This window comes from Pogona vitticeps, chromosome 2 (assembly GCF_051106095.1).
Source record: "Pogona vitticeps strain Pit_001003342236 chromosome 2, PviZW2.1, whole genome shotgun sequence".
Classification (NCBI taxonomy): domain Eukaryota; kingdom Metazoa; phylum Chordata; class Lepidosauria; order Squamata; family Agamidae; genus Pogona; species Pogona vitticeps.
Window position 1 is genome coordinate 21,928,732 of NC_135784.1, and position 22,485 is coordinate 21,951,216.

Genomic DNA, 22,485 nt, shown 5'->3' on the forward strand with positions numbered 1-22,485 from the left:
ATAATTTATCAATCCTATTAAATTATAAATATTTAAGGGCCTGGACAGCCTGATCTCGAAATTTGTATGGAAGGCCAAAAAACCATGAATAACACTTTGATCATTGCAAGATTTGAAAGAGATAGGTGGTTTAGGATTGCCAAATAGACACATTTCTCAGAACATATTGTGAGGCAAACATTATGTCTAGTATGGCAAAAATTTCAAATGCAAACTTGTAAGAAAATCCCAACATGGGTGGCACCAATAGAGGCGTTTACACTGGAAGTACTGAATCAGATGGGAGTTTTACTCGCATATAAAGATTTGTTAACTAAAGATCAAATCTGAAAGATAAATAAGATCTAGAGAAATTGGGTCTAGCAACAGATTGGTAGTCAATGCTGAAACTAGAATAAAGATGTAAAAAGGACAAAAATATGGGCTTTTTTGAGGGGAAAGTTCAGGTGGATGAATTATGGATTTACATGAAAGAAAACAATCAAAAAGTGTATACATATCTATTAGAGTATGATCTAGAGCAGTGGTCTCCAACCTTGGGCCTCCAGATGTTCTTGGACTTCAACTCCCAGAAATCCTGGCCAGCAGAGGTGGTGGTGAAGGCTTCTGGGAGTTGTAGTCCAAGAACATCTGGAGGTCCAAGGTTGGGGACCACTGATCTAGAGGATGAGAGGGTGAAGGAGGTGGTGGTCAAATGGGCACAAAACTTTGGCTATAATATTGATATTGATGAATGGACAAAAATGTGGAAAGATGATTAAACCAGTTAACCTTAGAGAAAACCCTTAAAATGTTTCCTAGATGGCATTTTACTGTGGTAAGATTGGCAAAAATGTCAGAAGGGATCAGTAATGTTTGTTGGAAATGTAAAATATATATCCAGAGACTTATTATCTTGTATGGTGGTCATGCGAAAAAGCAAAAGAAATTGTTCAGCAGAAATTAAGTTTTAAACCTGAAATGTTTCTATCGAGTACAATGCCAGAGATCATTGATTAAAAAATTAAAATATAGTCTATTGTATATATACATAGCAGCCAGGTTACTCTGGACCCAAAAAAATGAAGCATGGAGAAATACCAACGATGGAGGAGCTACTAAAGAAGCTACTGGATATTGCAGAACTAGATATGCTTTCAGAGGCACTACAGGATCGACCAAGACACTTTATAAAGGAAAGCTGGAAGCTGATGTTCACAACCTGGAACATGTCCAGAGGAGGTGACTAAAATGGTCAAAGGTCTGGAAGCCATGTCCAATGAGGAGCAGCTTAGGGAGTTGGGAATGTTTAGCCTTACAAAAAGAAGGTTCAAAGGGGACATGATAGCCATGTTTAAATATTTGAAAGGATGTCATGTTGAAGAGGGAACAGGTTTGTTTTCCAGGGCTCCAGAGACTAGGACACGGAGCAGTGGTTTAAAACTACAGGAAAAGAGATTCCATCTGAACATTAGGAAGAACTTCCTGACAGTCAGAGCTGTCCAGCCGTGGCATAGGTTGCTTTGGAGTGTGGTGGAGTCTCCTTTGGAGGTTTTTAAGCAGAGGCTGGATGGCCATCTGTTGGGAGTACTTTGATGGATGTTTCCGCATGGCTGGGGGTTGGACTGGATGGCCTCAGTGGTCTCTTCCAACTCAATGACTCTATGATATGTAATTGGGCCCAGGAAAAGACAGGAATTTAGGGGAAGAAATAGTTTGTGGTGAACCAGTGCTCGCTAGAATCCTTTGATGATATTTAGATGACCAGATGATGATAAAATCTATCATCTACAGGTGTAGTATGGATGTTTAATTTTGATGTTTTGTCTGTTATTGGTGTTATTCTTGTTAGGTTTTAGTCTTCTGTTCTGTATGTTTATATGTATGAATGGATTTTAAAAAGTTTTTTTTAAAAATAATAATTCTCATTTGCTGTCAAGTCAATTATGACTTCAGGTGGCCCTTTCCAGAGTTTTCCAGGTAGAGAATATTCAGAAGTGGGTTTGCAGTCCCTTTTTCTGGGGGCGCTGCGGACTAAACTGCAGAAGCCTGTGCTGCAGGGTCAGAAGACCAAGCAGTCGTAAGATCGAATCCACGCGACAGAGTGACTGCCCGTCGCTTGTCCCAGCCCCCGCCAACCTAGTGGTTCGAAAGCATGCAAATGCGAGTAGATCAATAGGGACCACCTCGGTGGAAAGGTAACAACGTTCCGTGTCTAAGTCGCACTGGCCATGTGACCACGGAAAATTGTCTTCGGACAAACACTGGCTCTATGGCTTGGAAACGGGGATGAGCACCGCCCCCTAGAGTCCAACACAACTGGACAAAAATTGTCAAGGGGAAACTTTACCTTACCTTTCTGGGGGCATCCTGGGACTGTGCAGTTTGCCCAAGGCCACCCAGGCTGGCTCTTCTCCCTGCAGGCCAGATACCTAGACCACCGAGCCAGCATTACTTGGGAAAAAAAGTAATCATCTTTTATTGCATTGAACAAAACCATTGCTGGCATATAGCTTATTGTATCGTTCTCTGATGTATGGCAGAACACTTGCTTTCCTTCTTGTTTTGTCTCGGAATTAGGATATTAAAAACGGTTGATTTCAGTCATGCTGTTCCAGATTTCAAATAAAATGACTAGAGTAATCTGGTTTGAAAGGGGAGTACAATACCATGTTTTTATGTTTATCCTAAAAGGGTGTAGCTTGAAAATGTGTGAGAAACATTGGTTGATGGCTGCTCAGGGGCATTTATTAATCTATTCCCTCTCGGGATCTCTGCCCAAGACTTCCCTTTTCTTGTCAGTGGTCCAACAACTGCCCACCAGGTCTTCATGATAAGCTAGAAAGGCTTTTGTTATGTGATCTCAAGCCACCTCTTCCTTACTGGCAACCCTATGAATTACTGACCTCCAAAATGTCCTGTCCTCAACACCTCTGTTTGGCTTCCTTTCGGGAGTCCTTGAGTCCTATTTCCCTGTAATATTTCTGAAACAAATGTGTTTTAATGGCTAGTCATTTGTTTTATCTACTTGCTCTCTGCCGTTCATGCAGCTCTACTTTAATCTTTGCTAATCCTCAATGCAGTTATTGTATATATTTAGAGTTTAGTGTGTGTCCATTAAAAGTCTCTTATGTAGCTCTGCGTGAGCATGATTTAGCCGGCCTAATCCTTATCGGCATTAGGCTGCGTCCAAGTTCAAATATCCCTCATAGGGGTGTATTATGAGAACATGTGTGGTTTTCTATACAGTACATATTTTGAATGAATACTGGTTAGTCCTATATTGTTGTTGTTTAGTCATGTCTGACTCTTCGTGACCCCATGGACCAGAGCATGCCAGGCCCTCCTGTCTTCCACTGCCTCCCGGAGTTGTGTCAAATTCATGTTGGTTGCTTCACAGACACTGTCCAGCCATCTCATCCTTTGTTGTCCCCTTCTCCTCTTGCCGTCACACTTTCCCAACATCAAGGTCTTTTCCAAGGAGTCTTCTCTTCTCATGAGATGGCCAAAGTACTGGAGCCTCAGCTTCAGGATCTGTCCTTCCGGTGAGCACTCAGAGTTGATTTCCTTTAGAATTGATAGGTTTGTTCTCCTTGCAGTCCAGGGGATTCTCAAGAGCCTCCTCCAGCACCACAATTCAAAGGCATCAATTCTTCGGCCGTCTGCTTTCTTTATGGTCCAGCTCTCACTTCCGTACATCACTGCAGGAAAAACCATAGCTTTGACTATGCTGACTTTTGTTGGCAAGGTGATATGTATAAGTTTTAATACAAAGTTATTTTTCAGAATGTGTACAAAATGTTTTGCTTCAGGGTAAAGAAGCTGTAAATTTTTTTTTTTCCGGAGGGCGGAACTAGACAGGTCCGTGGAAAAAACTTGGGGAAAATCCTAAGTGTCAGCTCTTTTGATCTGCCATTTGAGAGATCTAGGCGGGGACGGAATCTTATCAAAGGGTTAAATGAACAGACGAGGAGGATTCCTAGAGAGGAAGGAAATGTGGAGCGCGGAGAGGCTTCCGGCGTTGTGGGGGACCTTTTCCCTTATGACACTTCCGGTCCATCCTCCCAGAGAGTGAGTACTGTATTATTCATTGCAAACCCTGCTCAGCAGCCTCGCTTTGAGGGGGAGAATCGGGTGAGCCCCTCTTATGGATGTGGGCATGAAGGGGAGTCGCTGGGCTCCAGGGGCGGGGAGATGGGCCCTGGACGGGAAGGAGAGGCAGTCGGGGTGGGGAGAGCTGCATTTGGGTTGATGGGGGGAGATGTCCAATCTCCAATCCCAGCCTATGAATGGAGGGTAAAGTAATAGGGAGTGGGGGGGGGTGTAATGGGGAAGGGATGCAGAAAGGAGGCTTCCCTACTGATTTTTAAAAAGGGATTGTTGTATCTCACTGCATTGAATGTGCTTTCGTGTTGCATTGATTGATTGATTGATTGATTGATTGATTGATTGATTGATTGATTGATTGATTGATTGCACTTCTAGCCCACCCATCTGGCCCAATGACCCCTTTGCGAGGAGGTGCACAGTAATCAAACCATAAACCAAGGGTCTCACACAAAATAAGGGCAACATAACATGCGATAACACTCTATTGACTAAAACTAACCGCATGGCCGCAGATGTTAATCAAAGATGGTGCATTCGAAGGTCACCTATTTTTAAAAAGCCTGCCAGAGAAGAAAAGTTTTTAAAGACTTCTTAAACGTCTCTAGGGAGGGAGCTAGACAAATCTAGGGCAGCAGTTTGTTGCAAAGTGATGGGCTACTGTGGAAAAGACACCGTTTGCTTTTTTTTACCCCCGGGGCCTCCCTAGGGTAAGTACCTTCTCTGGCCGGCTTGGGATGAACAGGTGAGACAGGTTACTGTTCTCAGGAACTGATGTGCCACCATGTAGTGAGATCCCAAACCATTTCAGGCTTTATAGGTCAAAACCAACACTGTGAACCTGATACGGAAACAAACAGGTAACCAGTGTAAGGCAGCCAGAATCGGGGAGATGTGTCAGAATTTAGTAGCTTCCACAACTAATCTGGCTGCCATGTTCTGGACCTGTGGAAGTTTCTGTATTAAGATCAGGGGCAGCCCCATGTAGACCACATGACAGTAGTCAATCCTTGAGACTAACAGTAGATGGACTTTTTTTTCCGATATTGTATTCATTGATCCTTTTTGTATAGTCGTTGTTACTAACTGAAATGCTGTCTTTGAATTGTTGTAATCCGCCTTGGGTCTTTTTTAAGGAAAAAGGTGGGTTAAAAATATTTTAAGAAAATAAATAAATATTTCATCCCAAAGGAAGGCGGCTTCTGGAACTCACCTACGCATACACATTTATGGAAATGCACACTTGTTTGCTGTCTGCAAAACCAGGGTCTAAGCAGCACTGTTTCGGTTATATACAGAACCCCCCTCCCATAAATACAGACAAACTGTACCCCAAACTCCTTGAGTTCAACGCTGAAGGCATCAAAGTGATCTGCTTGCCCCCAAACACAGCATCTCTAATTCAGCCTGGAGATCAGGAAGTCAGAAGGACCTTTAAAGGCTCATTATACATGGTACTGTATGGAAAGGATTGCCTATGCTATGAAAGAGAACCCTGATCAAGAGGACTGTTCTGTATGCGTGTTTGTGTGTGTTGATCAACTGCTTTGTAGTTACTGTAGTTTCTATGGACGGAAAAGAGCAGATACGGATTAAATGGTTTTCAATGCATTCCTATGGGAAATGCAGATTCAACATAAGAACTTTTCAACTTGAGAACCACCTTCCAATACGGATTAAGTTCTGAAGTAGAGACCCCACTGTATGTTTTTGGCGAGCATAAGAGTTATATGCAGATTTTGAACAGCAAGGAGGCCCGGTGCCCCTAACCCCAGTGTTGTACAACCCTTCCCACCATTAATCTGGCACTGCCTCTTTCTTCCCTTGAACCCGTATCACCACAGCACCCCAAAGGCTCCCATGGATTCCTCTTGGCTCATTCTGACTCTCAGAAGGGGAGCAAACTGGGCTGCCTCCAACAATTGGACCTATTGGGCACCTGATTTTGAGTATAAGAAAGGTTGAGTTTTTCAGCCCAGGGAGGTGCTTGTGGGGTTTTCAGACTCAAATCCGTTCTGCATGGGGTGGGGAGAACAGATACAGCACTTTCTGATGGGTGCTTGTTCTGACAGGCAGCAGCGAGGGGATCCATTTTACCAAGAAAGAAAAAAAGATGATACATTTATTCCTTTTGATTTGAAAATTTTATTTGTGTATATATGTGTATTTTTCTTTTATTTATTTAAAGTACAGTACTTCAATGGAGACCTGATTGTGAAGCTTGCTTGCCGTAGGGCACAGAGCTTGGGGAGCAGGATGCTGGCTGCACAAACTTTTGTTTTCTTCTGACTGAGGGTGTGACTACACAGCGAAGGAAATGCAAATTCACCCACGTTGACTCATTGTGAAGTCCCACCAGAGAATTTGAGCCTGTTCAATTTAAGTAGCTATACTTCAGTCACCCTGCAGGTGGCGCTGATCAGAGAACTGTGTTCTTTGTTCATAGTAGAGCATTGCACAGATTACAATTGTGGGTGTTTATGAAATATAGGTAAAATTAAATTTGCTCATCAGCCAGTTTACAGTGCAATCCTTCAATAAGTCACAAGACAGCTTTTCCTTAGACAAATCTTAGAACTGCAGAGCTGAAAGGGACCATCAAATAGACCATCAAACCCAGCCTTCTCAAGAAGACACAGTGGGGAATCGAACTCCCAACATCTGGCTCTGCAGACGGATGCCTAAAGCCCTGAGCTATCCAGCATGGAACATGTTAACCTCTGGAGGTGGTGACCATTCCAGTGTTGGAAAAATCAGAGACTAGAGATGGGGGTATTTGTATATGAATATCCCCACAGCTGGGGCCAGACCGTCCACTCATACATCTGCTGGCAGCAGCCTCGCTCATCCTTCCAATCACTCCCAGAGCCTCGTTCTCTTCCTGATTGGCCGGCTACTGGGCAGCCATATAGGGAGACTCGTCTTCCCTCCCCCTGCCTGGAGTGGCTAGCTGAGCGGGACAAGAGCAGTCCTCCTGGAGTGACTGGAAGGAAGAGCAAGGCCATTGCTGCCGCCAGATGTGTGAATGGACGGTCCAGCCCTAGGAGCTGGATCCTCGTTAAGTCCAGCTGCGTGGGGCTATTCATATAAGAATACAAATACAGTCGTGCCCCGCTGGACGATTATCCCGCTCTACGACAAATCCGCATTATGTTGACTTTTTGCGATTGCAAAACGATGGTTTAAATGGAGGATTTTCGCTTAGCGATGATCAGTTCCCTGCTTCGGGAACCGATTTTCACTTTACAACGATCAGCAAACAGCTGATCGTTGGGTTTCAAAATGGCTGCCGGCTGAAGAAAATGGCCCCCCGCTGTTTTCTAGAACGGATTCCTCACTTTACAGGCACCGAAAATGGCCATCGTATGGAGGATCTTTGCTAGATGGTGAGTTTTTCAGCCCATTGGAACGCATTGAACGGGTTTTCAATGCATTTCAATGGGATTTTTTCGTTTCGTTTGATGATGTTTTCGCTCTACAGTGATTTTGCAGGAACGAATTAACATTGTCAAGCGAGGCACCACTGTACCCCCATCTCTATGGGAGATCCATCTGTCGACTATACTTGGATTTAGATTCCTGCATTGAAGGGGGGGGTTTGAACTCGATGGCTTTACGGGCTCCGTCCAACTCAATTATTCTAGGAATAATCCCTACCTCCCGTTTTTCTTCAATAACTAATAATCAGAGCCATGGTCTCCTTGATCTTGGACATACTATATAGTCATGATGTTTTGTGGATGTAGAAAACCTTGGCTTGTATCGAGAAGGATGCAAAAGCCACTCACAAAAGGCTAGATGCTGACATCTGCTGCCCAGCCACGTCCTCTTAAACAGTGCTTTGGAATTGGTTTGTAAAGAACATATATGTTACCTGTAAAAAAGGGAGGAAAAGTGTATTTATTTATTTGCTTGCTTGCTTGCTTGTTTGTTTGCATTCCAGGACTTGGTGTTCTTTGAGGCAGTGGCTGTGCGTCTCACTCCGAGGTGCAGCGGGTTTTGCTGGATCCTGCCCAGGGAAATCATGGAAGAAACCTGTGAGATTGTAGTCTGTCTCGGTATGGCCTCTCTCTTTTTCTCATCCACTATAGCGAAGGTGATCCTGATGATAGTATGATGATGAAAATCATGACTCTTGTGTTTTTCTGGCCCATTTTCTATATTATTTATCTGTCTGAAGTCTTTGTAACCTGTTTTTTTTTTCACATCACTCTGAAAGCAGCATGCACAACTGAAATAAATTGCATTACAATGCAGTGAAATACAGTGGTGCCTCGCTTAACGATGTTAATTGGTTAAAAAAAACATCGCTATGGGAAAACATCGTTAAGCGAAACACCATTTCCCATAGGAATGCATTGAAAACCGGTTCATCCGTTCCAATGGGAACGGATTACTGTCCTTAAGCGAAAATCCCCATAGGAAACATCGCTAAGTGAAACAATGTTTCCCCCATCGGAAAGCTATTGAAATACATTGAAGCTGACTCAGTGCATTTCAATGGCTTTCCGATGTCCGTTTTTGCTCATTTTTAAGTGTCTTAAAATGTTTGAAACCTGTTTTAAATGCTTGGAATCAGTAGTGCACCTTGTGAAACATATGCAAACTTAATTTGGCTTTGTTCTGAGTCTTCGTTAATTTTTGGTGATTTTTTGTTTTCCCCATTTAAATCCATTGAAATGAATCCAAGAACAAGCACTCCTCACTTTATTATTATTATTATTATTATTATTATTATTATTATTATTATTATTATTATTATTATTATTATTATTATTATTATTATTATTATTATTATTATCATCATCATCATCATCATCATCATCATCATTATTATCATCATCATCATCATTATTATCATCATTATTATCATTATCATTATCATCGTCGTCGTTGTCGTTTTGTTATTGTTATTGTAGTAGTAGTAGTAATTCCAATTTGTACCGATTTCTTATCTCCTTTTTAGAAGATGACAAGCTGGAAATGGAGAATATGAGAGAACCATGTGGGATGGCCTGGGAAGGACAAAAGTACAGAAATAGGAAAGATCAAAAGAAGAAAACAGAAGCAAATCCACAAAGAAAGAATAAATCCTCTGCTTCTCCGGGTGATGACCCACATGAGATCATGTGTGAAGAAAAATCGGAGAAAGGAAAGGAGAATAAGAAGTGCCCTGTATGTGGAAAAGCTTTCAGTTGTGCCTCCAAGCTTATCATTCATTGCAGGCTCCACACTGGGGAGAAACCACACCAGTGCTTGGCCTGCGGCAAGCGCTTCGTTACCAATTCAGACCTTACGAAACATCAGAGGATTCACACGGGAGAGAAACCCTATAAATGCTTGCTGTGCGGAAAGAACTTCCATTACAAAGGAAACCTCACGACACATCAACGGATTCACACAGGAGAGAAACCGTTCATCTGCTTGGACTGTGGGAAGAGCTTTGGCCGGAAGATGCACCTCACAGCCCATCAGAGGATCCACACTGGGGAGAAACCTTATAAATGCTTGGAGTGTGGGAAGAGTTTTAGTCAGAAGGGAAGCCTCACCTCTCACCATAGGATTCACACTGGGGAGAAGCCGTACAAATGTCTGGAATGTGGGAAAAGCTTCAGCAACAGCGCAAATCTCACAGAGCATCGGAGAATTCACACCGGAGAGAAGCCGTACGAATGCTTGGAGTGCGGAAGCAGCTTCAGCCAAAGGCGATACCTCAATTCTCACCAAAGGATCCACACAGGGGGGAAACCCTATAAATGCATGGAGTGTGGAAAGAGTTTCACCCAGAACGACAAGCTGACGTCGCACGTAAGAATTCACATGGGGGAGAAACCGTACCAGTGCTTAATCTGTGGGAAAAGTTTCAACAATAACACAAACTATTTGGTCCACCAAAGAAGTCACACTGGCGAGAAACCCTACCCATGCCTGGAGTGCGGAAAGAGCTTCAGCCATCGGTCGAATCTCACATCCCATGAAAGAATTCACACCGGGGAAAAACCCTTTAAATGCTTGGAGTGTGGGAAAAGCTTCAGCGGGAAAGGAAACCTAGTTAGACATCAGACGGTTCACAGCGGGACTGGAACCATTTCACTGCTGGGAGTATGGAAACAGGTGAAATCAGAAGAAACGTCCGAGTTCTCATTAGGAAATTCACACAGTGGGGAAGCCATGGAAACGTTTGGCGTGTGGAAACAGATTAAATTAGAAGATGAATGAACGTCTGTTCAGTGAGGCATCCCAGGGATCAGAGACATACATTGGGGTTGAATAGCTGTAGAGATTCGAGGGTGGGACCTGCATCTGCCCCAAGTGACCAGGATGGGTCAAAAAGTTGTGGCATTGAGGGAGGGGTGTCCAAATAGTATTGAAAAGGACAATCCTGGCTCCTGGGGGCACTGTTTTCCTTTTCAAGGGAAGACAGGCTCTAGGAGTTCCTGGGGTTTATATATATGTATTTGAAAAGTGGACTAGGCTTCAGGAGAAACACACAACAGTACTTTTCATTAAAAGACTTCATGCAGGGGAGTTAACTGTATATTATATATATATATTTGTTATATAGCACAGTGAAATCAAATGTCGCGCAACGGATAGATGGCCAGACTGTCGCTCAGGAGAGCTGGTTTCTTATCCCTGCTTGGCCAGGGAAACTCACTAAGTGTGTGTGTCTGTGTGCGTTAATGGTGAAGCCACTCCTTCAACACTTCACATACCTTGAAATCCCCGTGACGACTCCACAGCATGTAACAACAATAAATCTGGAACAGGATTCAGTCTTGTTTATCTTGCACTTAATTGTGAGAAACTCACTGAAGAGGTACAGTAGGACCCTTTTATCTGTGCGGGGATTGGTTCCAACCCCCCCCGCAGATGCTGAAAAATGTGGATTATAGCAAACACTACAGTTGTGCCCCCCTTTACGATTGCCCCGCATTACGATGAAACCGCATTACGATGACGTTTTTGCGATCGCAAAACAATGGTCTGAATAGGCTTTTTCACTTTGCAATGATCGGTTCCCTGCTTCGGGAACCGATTCTTCGCAAAATGACGATTTTCCTACAGCTGATCAGCAGTCTCAAAATGGCAGCTAGGTAAATAAAATGGCTCCCCACTGTTTTCTGGGACGGATTCCTCGCAAAACAGCCACCGAAAATGGCCGCCCTATGGAGGATCTTCGCTGGACGGTGAGATTTTAGCCCATTGGAACACATTAAACGGGTTTTAATGCGTTTCAATGGGTTTTTTATTTTCGCATTACGACATTTTCGTTCTACAGCGATTTCACTGGAACGAATTAATGTCGTAATGGGAGGCACCACTGTATTTTAATAGGAAGCACTGTGGTATGTTCTCTGACTCCCTCTAATGGCCAGTCCTGGTAATAACACCATGGAAATACATTTTTCTGGACCTGTGGTTCCCAAACATTTGGGAATCACAGCTGCCTTCATTTTATGGCCACTGGCTGTGGCTCCCCTTGTTCTTGAACCGTTTCCCAGCCATTCCCATCTCCTCTCCTCTCCCCCTCCAATATCCTTGAGGGTCCATCTCCTCTCAGGTCCCGATGCAGGAAAACCCCAAGGGTACCTACAGGCGCTTCCACTGGAGACCATAGAGAGGGAGAATGGAGTGGCAGGCACAGTCTCTACTTCCCGTTTCTGTTAGAAACAAAACAATAGAGAAGCTTTTTATAGAGCTATGAAAGTAACAGAGCTGTTCATACAGCTATGAACAGCTTCTCTATAATTCTCATAGTTCTCTGTGCCATCTCTTTTCCCATAGCACCCCTGCCTGGGATTCACTGCACCCCCTGGAGCCACGGCCCACAGATTGGGAACCCCTCATTTCTGACTCCCTCTAGTGGCCAGTTCTGGTAACCTCATTTCTAGAAATATATATATTTCTACAATTTTTCTTTTAATATTTTCAAACTGTGGATATGATTCCCATGGATAAGAGGGCCTTACTGTATATTGTATAAATGGCCATCATGCAGGGACCCATAGGAATGGTAAGAATGTGCTGAAGGCACTGAAAAGGAACTGAAATGTTTATTTTCTCTTCAATTAGTACACTGCGATTAATAAAGATCTACCAACCACTGGTATTCTCAGAGTGTCAGAGGAAGTTCACTTCTGGTTGATAGAAAAGCTGGAAAAAAGCATATTTGGGTTAAAGCGGACCGCCCCCTCTTATCTGTCTAGAGATCCCTAGGCACAGAACTGTCATTGTTTTGAAGAAATAATTTTCCCTCAAGGGAAGTGAGAGGTGATGGTCCACAGATATCCAGGAGCTGCACACCAGACCCCCATTCAAAGTTATTACTTATATTCTTTCTATTGTTGAGTTTTCGATGCAATACAGTCAGTGGCACACAACCCTGACATCGTCTGTGGGATGGGAGGAGTGTAACTATTGTAAACCAGTAAGGTGTTTTGGAACAATAGGTTATCTATTTGAAAAACAAAACAGGAACCTCCTCAAAAGTCCAGCAGTGTTTCTCCAAAAGGAGCATTTATTCTGGCTTTTGAAGTCACGGGAATAAGTTTGTGTGGGTGCCAGACATGGACCCCTACCCACCACACCTTTTCATGGTTAGGATTCTTGGATCAGCCATCTTCTCCAGCTGTTGGGTCTTTGAAGCACCACCCACCAGCCTTTTAAAAGTTTTCTCTGTTTTAAGGGCCGGTACTCGGGGCTGGTTTTGTCAAAATAAAGAAACGTTCTGGTTTCCACCTCTTAACTGCATCCACACCCTCACTGCTTGTTCTTCCGCTGGGTTGCCTTGGGACGGGTGAGGCCTCCACCCCATAACAAACACTCTGGGGTTCTGGCCCACTGGTGCGGCTGCGCTGCCCCAGGTTGGATATCAGCCTTTATCCATTCTACCTCTGTCCAGGTTTCTTCTTTAGGGAATAACTGATACAGTGGGGAGCCAGCCTTGTGGGGCACCACCGGTGGTCCCCACCCTAAGAGGAGATTCACCCCAAGCCCTCTGGCCCAGCTGCCCTCATATTTCTCAATGTTTACGGCTAGTCCTTTGCTCTGTCCGGGGAGAAGTAACGCATTTGGCCATGTGACTTGTGTTTTCATCCTAGGTGGATTGGGCCCAGAGGGGAGAGGACAGATGCAGAATGCTGATCTTTGCAAGCCACTGCTTCCAGGATGGAGAAGGGCCCTGTCCTGTCCTCCCTCCCTCCAGTTTAGAGCAGACCTAGCAAAGAAAGTTATCCTTTAATTCCTTGGGTTTTCGCTTCTGATTTTGAAATCAAAGTCCTATAGAATCAGGGCTGATCTGGTGAGTTTACTACCGTTCAATTGCATACTCCTTATCTATTTTAAAGGTGAATGACCACTATAGTTTTTGATGGCTCAACATCAGATTGCTTTGACATCCGAAGTGGAGTGAAATAGGGCAGTGTCCTCGCGCCAACTCTGGGATCTTTTTTGCTGTTATGCTGAAGCATGCCTTCAGAACTGCAACCGAGGGTGTCTATCTCCGGACTAGATCAGACAGAAAGCTCTTTAATCTCTCTAGATTGAGAGCAAAGACCAAAGTCCAACTGAAATGCATGCGGGACTTCCTCTTTGCAAACGATGCAGCCATTGTTGCCCACTCTGCTGAAGACCTCCAACCACTCATAAATCGCTTTAGCAAGGCCTGCCAAGACTTGCTAGTCGAATTCCAAAAGATCTCCTGTATGGAGAATTAGTGCAGGGAAATTGCCACAGAGTGAGACCACAGCTGCAATACAAGGATATCTGCAAGCGGGATCTGAAGGCCTTAGGAATGGACCTCAACAGATGGGAAACCTTGACATCTGAGCATTCAGTCTCATGACCTCTCCCATTTTGAAGAGACCCTTGTCCAGCAGGCCGAGGCAAAGAGGCAGTTCCGAAACCAGCAAAATCAGGGAGCAGGACCGGGGACAGATTGTATTTGTTTTCAGTGTGGAAGGGATGGTCACTCTTGAATGGGGCTTCTTAGCTACACTAGACGCTATTCCAAGACCTCTGTTCAGAGCACGTTATCATAGTCTCTTGAGACTGAAGGATGCCTAATCTAACTCTAAGATGAGGATAACATTTGGGTTACTATTGATAACTGTGTAGAACATCTTGAATCCTTGTATCCCAAAGCAATATTTATTGTTGCAGGGGATTTTAATGCACGCCTAGGTGCTAATGATGAAAGCCTCTGTGCCCACTTTCATTGGGTATTGGATTCAGATGATAGTACAGTGGAGAGAAATGGTCGAACTTCTAAAGATAAGACATGCAGTTATACAGGGTATTGTTTTGCACAGTTTACAAGGAGGAGGGATCTCTTAATACTGAATGGTTCTGCAAATGGGGGACTTATCTAGAGGGGTGGCAGTGTGATTGATTATATAGCAATCTCACATTCCACATACAGAAGTAATTAATTAATTAATTAATTATTTTATTTTATTTGATGAATATGAATTTATGAATATGTGACTCAGTTTGAAATTGGTAACAGCACAGAAGGCAATCATTTACCCCTCATATTGATGCTAACATAGCCAACATTTAGTAATCCTCATTTACAATCGCAATCTTATCCCAGCAAAGTTTCAGAAATGACTGGCAGTAAAAGAATTAAATGGTCACCAATGGTAGACCAAGCATATATAGGGACTATTATAGATGTATCCCAACTTATAGGTAGTATGCCTGTTCGATATATATAAAAGGAGTTTAAAATGATTCTGCCAAATATCGACCAATCAGCTAATTGAGTGTAATAAGCAAACTCTACGCCAAACATCTATGCAATAAATTAATTGACTGGATCCAGGATGAAAATATCATAGCAGTAGAGCAAGCAGGATTTAATCAAGGGTGATCCACTCTAGATAACTGTTTTGTATTAGCCCACCTGATCGATAAATATGTTAAGAAGAAAAAGGGCATGTTACGATATATGCAGCATTTATTGACCTTAAGGCTGCATTTGACTCTGTATCTCGTGGGGAAAACTATCTTCCACAACTATACATAAAAGACTTCTCTTTCTAATTAAATATCTCTATAATAATACTTGGCTAAGGGCATGCTGTTATCAGATCCTGTACCATCTACAAAAGGAGTCAAGCAAGGCTGTGTCGTAGCTCCAATTTTATTCAACTAATATGTGAATGATACTGTTGAGCATTTGTTATCTCTAGCATTCCATAACCCCAAATTAGCAACAATCCTAATCTCAATCTTACTATACGCAGATGATGCAGTGTTGCTATCCCAATCTAAAGTTGGCCTGAGAAGGCAACTAAGGGAATTATAGTAAGACCAAAGTATTGGTATTTGCCAAATGCTTTAGACTCTGCAAATTGTCCTTGGATGGACAACCAATTGAACAGGTCAGAGCCTTTAAATATCTAGATGTGGTTTTTCAGACATCAGGAGCATGGACAACTCAACAAGAATATGTTGTGGAAAAAGCTTCACGCACCATAAAAATTCTGAGACAGTTTTTCTATACTAATGGCCACAGTTTTATACCAGCAGTGTTGGAAGTCTACAGAGGCAAGCCGTTAGTCCAGATGCTTTATGGGAGCTTAATTTGGGCTAATGCAAGCTTAAAATCAATAGAAATTGTTCACTCTAAGTTTCTTAGACAAATATTTGCTGTACCCAACTGTGTGCCAAATGACTCTTTGCGATAGGAAAGTGGCCTTTCCTCAGTATACACAGGCCTGGCTCAGGATATTTAACTTTTGGTTAAGATTGAACCTTGTTCCTTCCGGTCTGCTCTCCTTTGTTGTGGAGGATCCTCATGAGAGTAAATGGATGAAAGATGTCAAGTCCATAACACATACCCGATTTCCTATTAACTATTGGGTACAGTGGTGCCTCGCACAACGAGGTTAATCCGTTCCGGATTAACCCTTGCTGTGTGAAAACATCGCTGTACGGATAAAAAAAAGCCATTGGAACGCATTAAACTTAGTTTAATGCGTTCCAATCTCCTTCATGGATTGCTGCCTTGTCGTGGCGAAGGGGCTTGAGTAACTCAGAGAAGCTATGGGCTATGCCGTGCAGGGACACCCAAGACAGACAGGACATAGTGGAGAGTTCCGACTAAACGCAATCCACCTGGAGTAGGAAATGGCAAGCCACTCCAGTATCTTTGCCAAGAACGCCCCATGATCAGAAACAAAAGGCTAAAAGATATGACGGTGGAAGATGGGACCCTCAGGTCGGAAGGCGTCCAACATGCTACTGAGGAAGAGTGGAGGACAAGTACAAGTAGCTCCAGAGCTAATGAAGTGGTTGGGCCAAAGCCGAAAGGACGCTCAGCTGTGGACGTGCCTGGAAGTGAAAGGAAAATCCAATGCTGCAAAGAAGAATACTGCATAGGAACCTGGAATGTAAGATCTATGAACGTTGGGAAGCTGGAGGTGGTCAAACAGGAGATGGCAAGAATAAACATCGACATCCTGGGCATCAGTGAACTAAAATGGACAGGAATGGGCGAATTCAGCTCAGATGATTATCATATCTACTATTGTGGGCAAGAATCCCGTAGAAGGAATGGAGTAGCCCTCATAGTCAACAAAAGAGTGGGAAAAGCTGTAATGGGATACAATCTCAAAAATGATAGAATGATGTCAATACGAATCCAAGGCAGACCATTCAACATCACAATAATCCAAGTTTATGCACCAACCAGCATTGCTGAGGAGACTGAAATAGAACAATTCTATGAAGATTTACAACACCTTCTAGAACTGACATCATAGAAAGATGTTCTTCTCATTCTAGGGGACTGGAATGCTAAAGTAGGGAGCCAAGAGATAAAAGGAACAACAGGGAAGTTTGGCCTTGGAGTTCAGAATGAAGCAGGACAAAGGCTAATAGAGTTTTGTCAAGAGAATAAGTTGGTCATCACAAACACTCTTTTCCAACAACACAAGAGGCGACTCTATACATGGAAATCACCAGATGGGCAATATCGAAATCAGATTGATTATATTCTCTGCAGCCAAAGATGGAGAAGCTCTATACAGTCAGCAAAAACAAGACCTGGAGCTGACTGCGGTTCTGATCATCAGCTTCTCATAGCAAAATTCAAGCTTAGACTGTGTTAAGGTATATAATTTTTATATAGCCTGAACATAATATGTGTGTGTGCAGAACAAGATTGAGATGACGTCATTCCTTCATCCCTGGCTGATGCAATTTCTCTGCAATATGAAGATTGCCACACCTGTGTGCATGAAGTCACCTTAGACGGGATTGGACCAGACTGATGCCAGAACTGTATTTAAGAAATGAACTCTGTACAGTCATTCTCTTCTCCTGTGTACTGATGTCTGCATGTCATGCTGCCGGTTTGAATACTGAATACTGAAGTGCTGTATGTATGTATATCCTGTATATATTTTGTAAATACACTGCTGATAAGAAGAAGCTGTTGTGTGCGTTTATCTGCGCTTTACTCTGCGAGAGACAAGATAAAGTCACAGACGCACACTCCCTTAACAGAGGTTATGCGCCCAGCAACGTTCCGCTGCGCTGCAAACGTGAGTAAATAAGTAAATGAAAGAGGAGGAGAGCCTAAGCAGCAGTGATAGTGAAACCAGTTCGTCTGTAAACCCGGGGAAGGGAAGGATACAGAGAGCTGCAAGGATGGCATACAGCACGGGAGGAAATATAGGTGGCCTGGCCATAAATAGACTGAATGAAAATAATTATAGAACGTGGGCAATTAAAGCGGAGATGTTGTTGAGAAAGGAGGGTCTGTTTCGCTACGTTACAGCCCCCCCAGTGCAGCCCAGTGAGGAGGAAGAGGCAGAGCATGAGAGAGCTCTAGCCACGATCATTTTGGCCATTGAAGATTCGCTTCTAACCCACATTCAAGGACTGACAACAGCAAAAGCAGTCTGGGATAAACTAAAAGGCATTTATCAGAGGGAGACGACAGGCACAAAGATTTCTCTTACCAGGAGGTTGTTCCAATGCAGGATGAAACAGGATGAATGTGCTTCGGAACACTTAAAAAATATGAAGGACATGTTTAATCAACTGCAATTAATGAATGTTGTCTTCCCTCAGGAACAGCGCGTTTATATTTTGCTAAGTTCTCTGAATGATGATTACTCCATGCTAGTAACAAGTTTGGAAAGCATGCCAGAAACTGAGCTTTCAGAAGAATATGTGACAAACAGAATTCTCCAGGAGGAACAGCATTTAAAACAGAGAATGCTGAACAAAAAGGCAAGCCACGTGCGCGCTGACCACGAGAGACAGAGATACGCTGATGGCAGCGTACCCAGGAGGCGGGCGGACGGAGAACAAAGAGGAAGAGTGATGATGACGAAAGCCTGTTTCCTCTGCGGATCCACCAATCACCTGCAACGGAACTGTGACAAAAGCGGAAGTCCTCCAAGCAATAGAGACGGAAAAAAGAAGGTCTCCAAAAGGTTTCAACAAAGAAACGACATGAGGCCGGTCTCCTTGGTTACCAGAGGAACGAGGGACAAGGTTCCGGGCAGCCACACAGAGGCGTGGCTCATTGACTCGGGGGCAGTCGTACATTTGACTAATAATAGGGATCTCTTTTGTCTTTTAGATGAAACCAGCCTCAGAAGTGTGATGATGGCAAATTCACAAGAGACAGCCGTTGAAGGACAAGGAACTGTTTACATTCCTTCGTTGAATACTGAGATAAGTGGGGTATTTTACGCTCCTGAATTGTCGTTTAATATAATAAGTGTATCAGCGTTGGCTGAGCAAGGGTTCACTGTCACTTTTGAGAAACAGGAGTGTATAATTAAGAAAAATGGTAAAATGGTTGCAAAAGTGAAGCAAGAAAATAATCTGTACATGTTAAAGAGCCAGACACATGAAAGTGCACATGTGATACATACAAACAAACCACAACATGATAACTGTATACATTTACTGCATAGGAGGCTGGGTCATGTAAATTTTAGATCATTACAGAAAATGGAACATTTTGCCAGGGATGTAAACATAAAGGAATGCAAAAATTACTTGGACTGTAATGTCTGTAAAAGTAGCAAGACAAATGTGGCCCCAAAAGGGAGGAAAAGTGACAGAGTCACAACCAGGCCATTTGAATTAGTTCATGCAGATTTAATGGGACCATTTCCTCCATCATTAGGAGGAGCGAAATATGCAATGGTTCTAGTGGATGATTTTACAAGGTTTTCTTTTTGTTATACACTAAGATCTAAAACAGAAGTGTTTGATACATTTAGAAAATGGTTATTTTCAGTAGAGAGAAGATTTAACCACAAGGTGGCGCAGTTGCAAACGGATAGAGGTACGGAGTTTACAAACACTAGGTTTCAAAGATGGTTAGAAAGTCTGGGAATTAGACATAGAAAAACGAGCCCATATAGCCCATTTCAGAATGGTGTTGCTGAGAGACGCAACAGAGTGTTACAAGAGATGAAAAATGCATTGTTGGCAGACTCTGGGTTGCGTCACGGTCTGTGGAGTGAAGCGATACTAACCTCTAACTTTTTGGTTAACAGAATTTATTCTTCCTCGATAGATGACACACCATATTTCTTGTTATACGGTAAGAAACCATGTTTAAAATATTTGAGGGTGTTTGGATGCACGGCTTGGGTGCATATCCCGAAACAACTCAGAAGAAAAGGTAAAAATAAAACAAGAAAAATGACATTTGTAGGGTATGAACCCAATTCAAAGGCATACCGGTTTTTTGATGGGGATAGAAGTGTGATAATCTCTAGGTCAGCCAGTTTTAATGAAGGGGAAAACTGGGACCAAGTACATGCAAACTCACAGTTATACATCCCTCTACACGAAAGAAAAAGTCAATTAAGACAGACAGGAACACTTAAGCAAGGCATGGAGTCCTGTGCTGATGATGAAGAAGGAGGAGCTACTACAGATGAAGAAGAAGAAGAAGAAAAAGAAGGTAGTGATGAGGAAGGACACGAAGAGGAGGAAGCACATACTAGTAGTCAGATAGAAACACACACAAATTCACATGGTCCCAGGAGGTCCCAGAGAGCAAATAAGGGTGTGCCGCCCAATAGATTTGGAGTGAATGGTATTACAGTGTGTAATGTTTATATTGAGCCCAGAAATTATAAAGATGTTTTGAAGCTTCCTGATTATGAGAAGAATAAGTGGTTAGAGGCCATGGAGGAGGAGATGAATTCCATGAAGGAACATCACGTGTTCACTGAAACCAAACTACCACCAGAGCATAAGGTAATAGGTAGTAAGTGGGTGTTCAAAAGAAAATTGCAAAATGACGGAAACTACAGATATAAAGCAAGGTTGGTTGCACAAGGTTTTACACAGAAAAAGACTTAAAGTGTAAAACAGATAATGCAATAAAAGTAATGGAAGATAATACCACCTGTATACAAATGGCCAAAACAGATAGAGTAAAAAACAGGAGCAAACATGTTGATATAAAATATCATAACGTAAGGGAAGCTGTAAAAGGAAAACTAATTGAATTAGAATATTGTAAGACTGAAGAAAATATTGCAGACATATTGACTAAACCGTTGTGTGCTCAAAAGCATGAAAAGTGTATAGATGCATTGGGAATGTGTAATGGGTTCAGGCAATTTAAAAATTAGGAGGAGTGTTAAGGTATATAATTTTTATATAGCCTGAACATAATATGTGTGTGTGCAGAACAAGATTGAGATGACGTCATTCCTTCATCCCTGGCTGATGCAATTTCTCTGCAATATGAAGATTGCCACACCTGTGTGCATGAAGTCACCTTAGACGGGATTGGACCAGACTGATGCCAGAACTGTATTTAAGAAATGAACTCTGTACAGTCATTCTCTTCTCCTGTGTACTGATGTCTGCATGTCATGCTGCCGGTTTGAATACTGAATACTGAAGTGCTGTATGTATGTATATCCTGTATATATTTTGTAAATACACTGCTGATAAGAAGAAGCTGTTGTGTGCGTTTATCTGCGCTTTACTCTGCGAGAGACAAGATAAAGTCACAGACGCACACTCCCTTAACAGACTGAAGAGATTAGGAAAAACCACTGGGCCACTCAGGTATAATCTAAACCAAATCCCTTATGAATACACAGTGGAAGTAAAGAACAGATTTAAGGAACTAGATTTGGTGGACAGAGTGCCTGAAGAACTTTGGATAGAGGCTCGTAACATTGTCCAGGAGGCAGCAACGAAAACCATCCCAAAGAAAAGGAAATGCAAGAAAGCAAAGTGGCTGTCCAACGAGGCCTTAGAAATAGCAGAGAGGAGAAGGGAAGCAAAATGCAAGGGAGATAGGGAAAGTTACAGAAACTTGAATGCAGACTTCCAAAGAATAGCAAGGAGAGACAAGAGGGCCTTCTTAAATGAACAATGCAAAGAAATAGAGGAAGATAACAGAAAAGGAAAGACCAGAGATCTGTTCAGGAAAAATGGACATATTAGAGGAACATTTTGCGCAAAGATGAACATGATAAAAGACAAAAATGGGAAGGACCTAACAGAAGCAGAAGACGTCAAGACGAGGTGGCAAGAATACACAGAGGAATTATATCAGAAAGATTTGGATATCCCGGACAACCCAGACAATGTAGTTGCTGACCTTGAGCCAGACATCCTGGAGAGCGAAGTCAAGTGGGCCTTAGAAAGCCTGGCTAACAACAAGGCCAGTGGAGGTGATGGCATTCCAGTTGAACTATTTAAAATCTTGAAAGATGATGCTGTTAAGGTGCTACATTCAATATGCCAGCAAGTTTGGAAAACTCAACAGTGGCCAGAGGATTGGAAAAGATCAGTCTACATCCCAATCCCAAAGAAAGGCAGTGCCAAAGAATGCTCCAACTACCGTACAATTGCACTCATTTCGCATGCTAGCAAGGTTGTGCTCAAAATCCTCCAAGGTAGGCTTCAGCAGTATGTGGACCGAGAACTCCCAGAAGTACAAGCTGGATTCCGAAGAGGCAGAGGAACTCGAGACCAAATTGCTAACTTGCGCTGGATTATGGAGAAAGCCAGAGAGTTCCAGAAAAATATCTACTTCTGCTTCATTGACTATGCGAAAGCCTTTGACTGTGTGGACCACAGCAAACTATGGCAAGTTCTTAAAGAAATGGGAGTGCCTGACCACTTTATCTGTCTCCTGAGAAACCTATATGTGGGACAGGAAGCAACAGTTAGAACTGGTCATGGAACAACTGAGTGGTTCAAAATTGGGAAAGGAGTACGACAAGGCTGTATATTGTCCCCCAGCTTATTTAACTTATATGCAGAATACATCATGCGGAAGGCTGGACTGGAAGAAACCCAAACCGGAATTAAGATTGCCGGAAGAAATATCAACAACCTCCGATATGCAGATGATACCACTCTGATGGCAGAAAGTGAGGA

General features: G+C 42.9%; 1 protein-coding gene and 1 long non-coding RNA gene across 4 annotated transcripts; both read left to right on the top strand.

Moving 5' to 3' along the window:
- The first annotated feature begins 3,840 nt into the window (after positions 1 to 3,840).
- Positions 3,841 to 12,199, top strand: LOC140704023 (uncharacterized). Of its 3 annotated transcripts, none has more exons than XM_072988487.2 (3): positions 3,845 to 4,050; positions 8,030 to 8,144; positions 9,053 to 12,199. In XM_072988487.2, exons 2-3 carry the CDS (start codon positions 8,111 to 8,113, stop codon positions 10,303 to 10,305), a joined length of 1,287 nt encoding a protein of 428 aa, XP_072844588.2. In that variant the 5' UTR covers positions 3,845 to 4,050; positions 8,030 to 8,110; the 3' UTR covers positions 10,306 to 12,199. The 3 variants fall into 3 exon arrangements, with proteins under 3 accessions (XP_078244524.1, XP_072844588.2, XP_072844587.2); XM_072988486.2 differs by having other exon boundaries at positions 3,846 to 4,113; XM_078388398.1 differs by lacking the exon at positions 8,030 to 8,144 and having other exon boundaries at positions 3,841 to 4,113.
- Positions 12,200 to 17,198: 4,999 nt separating this feature from the next.
- LOC144587526 (uncharacterized) lies at positions 17,199 to 21,048 on the top strand. Its single transcript, XR_013542668.1, has 2 exons — positions 17,199 to 17,642; positions 18,175 to 21,048. It is a non-coding gene; the product is annotated as an uncharacterized LOC144587526 (long non-coding RNA).
- Positions 21,049 to 22,485: the final 1,437 nt, after the last annotated feature.

Coding starts and splice junctions, on each gene's coding strand:
- LOC140704023 (XM_072988487.2), top strand. CDS start 8,111: ATGGAAGAAACCTGTGAGATTGTAGTCTGTCTCG. Junction 8,145..9,052: donor TGAGATTGTAGTCTGTCTCG/GTATGGCCTCTC, acceptor TCTCCTTTTTAG/AAGATGACAAGCTGGAAATG.